General features: G+C 36.6%; 1 protein-coding gene across 1 annotated transcript; it reads left to right on the top strand.

Moving 5' to 3' along the window:
- The first annotated feature begins 1,495 nt into the window (after positions 1-1,495).
- On the top strand, positions 1,496-3,739 carry LOC107492339 (S-adenosylmethionine synthase 1). The gene is made up of 2 exons (XM_016113346.3): positions 1,496-1,629; positions 2,391-3,739. The coding sequence occupies exon 2, from the start codon at positions 2,399-2,401 to the stop codon at positions 3,581-3,583; it is 1,185 nt and encodes a 394-aa protein (XP_015968832.1). The 5' UTR covers positions 1,496-1,629; positions 2,391-2,398; the 3' UTR covers positions 3,584-3,739.
- Positions 3,740-4,512: the final 773 nt, after the last annotated feature.

Here is a 4,512-nt window from a genome sequence, read left to right as displayed (position 1 = left end):
ATATATAAATATATTATAACTGATTTTTAGTGTTCATATAATATTTTTAAAAAATAAATTCAGTTTTTTGGCCATCATCAATTATTAATAAGAAACCCTATTTACAATTCATAGCATAAGGTCTATACTCTATATATTGACAAAATTTTATGCATATACATCTCCTCAACATATCCCTGCATGATTCACTTCATTACTATGTTGCTAGTCAATAAAACTCCATGTAATTAAGACAGCCTCATTAATCAACGCTTTACAATAATGAGTCAATAAATTGGTCAGATTGGCAGCTACTTTTTTTTTTTCCAACAAAACCCCGTATATTTACTTTTTATTATTATATTTATTTTTTTTAAAATATTTGAGAAACAATAATATTAATCTAAATCAAATATAATTTTAGATTATTACCTATTTAACATTGCATTACCGTGTCTTTTGATTCAACTAACAAGTAACAACGCCATTAATCCCCTCCCTTCCCCGTTCCTTTTATTTTATATATAAAAAATCTGTATATGAAATCAGCCATGCTCAAATTGTTGAATGTTGACTAAATAATAATGTTAGTGGCTTCATAAGGATTTAAAATTTTATCATAATATTCGATATGCTATATCCCGCATCTTATAAGAATATGGAAAAGTATACCATAAACTTTATTATTAAATTTAGTCTTACTAAGAAATTATCCTAGTTGTTTGGAATGTTATTGTAAGCTGTGACTTTTATTTTCCAAATCACCATTTTCCAAATGCATGACAAAGCAAGGGAAAAAAAAAAACCCTGTATATTCAGCACAAGACAAAAACTCAATTAGGTTGAGAGTCAATATCAATGTCACGTTGCGTTAAAACCACTAAAAAATTCATTCAACAATTTTACATTTTGACACATACACAAAAGGGACTTTGGTTTACTTTTCGCACACATATTTTACTTATTTTATCTCGCGAATATATTTCCTTGCTTAAATTAATATTAATAATCGAAAATGGTATATGTTGTATAATATAAGATCAGTGCATTATTGAAAGAGGAAAAAAAAAAGGTTGAAAAGAGAATCAATCAATCTGGACATATGACAAAAGATGAAGGAGCCTGGGATCCGATCTAACCGTTTTGTACCACCGACACTTCTATTTCTGTTGGCTTAAGAGAAAAATACTTGACAAATTAATATACTACTATGAAATGGAAAACAGATCTTATTAATTATTAATTTATTATTATTATCACCAAACTAAGGGGGATTAATTCCTTAATTTAATTGTTTGGATAATAAATAATGAAGATAAAGGCAAACATACAGCTGGTGAGAAGCTAAAGAGTGAGTAAGGACGCGCCTAGGGTTGGTGAGTAACCGGCAGTATCCGGTAAGTTTCAATTCCTTGAAATTTCACGCGTATCTCACCAACCGAGAGAAATCCCATCCCTTGATTTTGCCGTCAAATCTAACGGCTGCACCGTGGGTTCCGGTGGCCAGTCACGTTGGTGAATGATGGGTATAAATAGGAGGTTATGAGGGGAAGTAAAACGTTGTCCTTAACCAGCACCATTCTCTTACAAGCGAGTGTTCTTCTCTCAACTTTCTGAATTCAATTTTCATCACTCGCTTCGCATCTTCAGGTTCAGCTCCTTCACCTTTCTTCTCTTTGGTTTCTTTTCTGTTTAGCATTTTATAGCTGCCAAAACGGTTGTTGTCTGTTTTACTAAATGGTCTGCGACGGTTACAGATCTGAATTTTATCCATGCTTTTTTGTTTTCTGTGCTTTTGACTGCTGTCGTTTTGTGGCTCTGCGATGTCGTTTTGGAAGTTGAACTACACGTACTTATTTCGGTTTGTGCTCGTAATTCGTGTTGCTTTTTGATGAAGCTTCATCTTCCGTCGAGATAGATGAATAGATCTGTTGCTTGAATCTTCTAATTGTTCATCTCTGGTTGCTGATCTGATGAAGTTCATTTGCATTTCTTGCTTAGTGATTTCAATTTGCGCTGTTACCACGAATATTTTGTGAACTTGTTTGTTTGAAGTCTAAGATTCTATCCAATTTTCGTCACTGGTTTCACGGGAATCTTATATGATATTCTTTGTTATCGTCTTGGCTGCACTAGTTTTTTTTTTTAATATAATTTTTAAAGGCGGGAATAATTTGATTATGTTAACCAATCTTGCCGTAACTTCCAGTTCTTATTAAATTTATTTTAGGAGTATGTGACTTCAGTGCTTTTGATTTCTAAATTCTAATATTAAATATCAGATCTTAATAACTTTCATGGATGAGCAGTTTCGCACTAAGTGATCTTGATTTTCCCGATATTCTTTTATGCATTTGCTTTCAAGCTTTTGTGCTCATTCGTTCTAACCTTCTGTTTACTGTTTTGTACAGCTTGACAAATGGCCACCGAGACCTTCCTTTTTACTTCCGAATCTGTCAACGAGGGTCACCCTGACAAGCTCTGCGACCAGGTCTCTGATGCAGTTCTCGATGCCTGCCTCCAGCAGGATCCCGATAGTAAGGTTGCCTGTGAGACCTGCACCAAGACCAACATGGTCATGGTGTTTGGAGAAATAACAACCAAGGCCAATGTAGACTATGAGAAGATTGTCCGTGACACTTGCCGCAACATTGGATTTGTCTCTGATGATGTCGGTCTTGATGCTGACAAATGCAAGGTCTTGGTCAACATTGAGCAGCAGAGCCCCGATATTGCACAGGGTGTCCATGGCCACTTTACCAAGCGCCCAGAGGAGGTTGGTGCTGGTGACCAGGGTCACATGTTTGGTTATGCTACTGATGAAACCCCGGAACTCATGCCTCTCAGCCATGTCCTTGCAACAAAACTTGGCGCCCGCCTCACCGAGGTTAGGAAGAATGGTACATGTGCTTGGCTGAGACCAGATGGTAAGACTCAAGTAACTGTTGAGTACTACAATGACAATGGTGCCATGGTCCCAGTTCGCGTCCACACTGTCCTTATTTCCACCCAGCATGATGAGACTGTTACCAATGACCAAATTGCTGCTGATCTTAAGGAGCATGTTATCAAGCCTGTCATTCCTGAGAAGTACCTTGATGACAGGACCATCTTCCACCTTAACCCTTCTGGCCGCTTTGTCATTGGTGGCCCTCATGGTGATGCCGGTCTCACTGGAAGAAAGATCATCATTGATACTTATGGTGGCTGGGGTGCTCATGGTGGTGGTGCTTTCTCTGGAAAGGACCCTACCAAGGTCGACAGAAGCGGTGCCTATATCGTAAGGCAGGCAGCAAAGAGTATTGTGGCTAGCGGTCTTGCCCGCAGGTGTCTTGTTCAGGTTTCCTATGCCATTGGTGTCCCTGAGCCCTTGTCAGTCTTTGTTGAATCTTATGGAACTGGGAAGATCCCTGACAAGGAGATCCTTCAAATTGTGAAGGAGAACTTCGACTTCAGGCCCGGAATGATCACCATTAACTTGGACCTCAAGAGGGGTGGCAACAGGTTCTTGAAGACAGCTGCTTATGGACACTTCGGAAGGGATGACGCAGATTTCACCTGGGAAATTGTTAAGCCACTCAAGTGGGACAAGCCTCAGGCATGAGGGGTTTCGAATGAATGTGTAAACCTTCCTTTCTTCAATGGCTGCTATATCTTAGTAGGTGTGGAATGAATAATTCGCCTGTTTAGTTACTGCTGCTCCATCTTTAGGTCTATAATGTCATCTTATATCATACCTAAACAATTTTATTGTTTGTTACTTTTTTTTTTTTAACTCACAATTTAATTCTTCTATATCCAATTATGTTACCGTGTTGACGCAATGAAACATTTATGAGAATTTTGCCCCAATTGGTTTCAATGTAAAACGATGTAAAAGCTGCGTGTGAATTTTTTTTCCCCCTATCAATTTACCACTTTACTAGTTAATAGAATTCTCGGCCTATTTTCTCTTGTTTTTATTTTTCAGTATCCTGATCTATATTCAGAGTTCTCATCATGTGAATCTTGCAACAATTCACAAGAGAAGAATAAGCCTTATCATAGCTGGAAAAGGTTCCAAATCAGGGCCAGTCGTTACTACTGACTCTATCAAATGTTCTCTCATTTTACCCCCTCCTAATTCGTTGCTCCAACACGTTGCATTTGCCTTCATGGCAATGTTCAAGGACAAGTACAAAACAGATGAGAACAAAGGTGTATATCCATATTCCATATGTAACATTATGTCTGACAAATGATCTTTCGAAAAAAGGTTGATCGCACATCCACACAATTATTTATAAATTATAATTGAATGAAGTAAAAGAAAAGGAATGTCTGATTTTGGTATAAAAAAATTTCAGATACGTTTGTGGTTTTTAAAAGTATATTTATCTTATTTTGTGTTTTATAAATAAAAAAATTATATGTTTGTATTTGTAATTTTTAGAAATTGAGTGCTTTTAAAACACTAAAAAAATACTTTTCAATACTAGTACATATTTATCAAAATTTAAGAGTCTAAACTTTCAAACAAAGCATTCAAACACA

This window comes from Arachis duranensis, chromosome 6 (genome assembly GCF_000817695.3).
Source record: "Arachis duranensis cultivar V14167 chromosome 6, aradu.V14167.gnm2.J7QH, whole genome shotgun sequence".
Taxonomy (NCBI): Eukaryota; Viridiplantae; Streptophyta; class Magnoliopsida; order Fabales; family Fabaceae; genus Arachis; species Arachis duranensis.
Note: the sequence above shows the minus strand (reverse complement) of the source record. Positions and strands in the feature narration are given on the sequence as shown.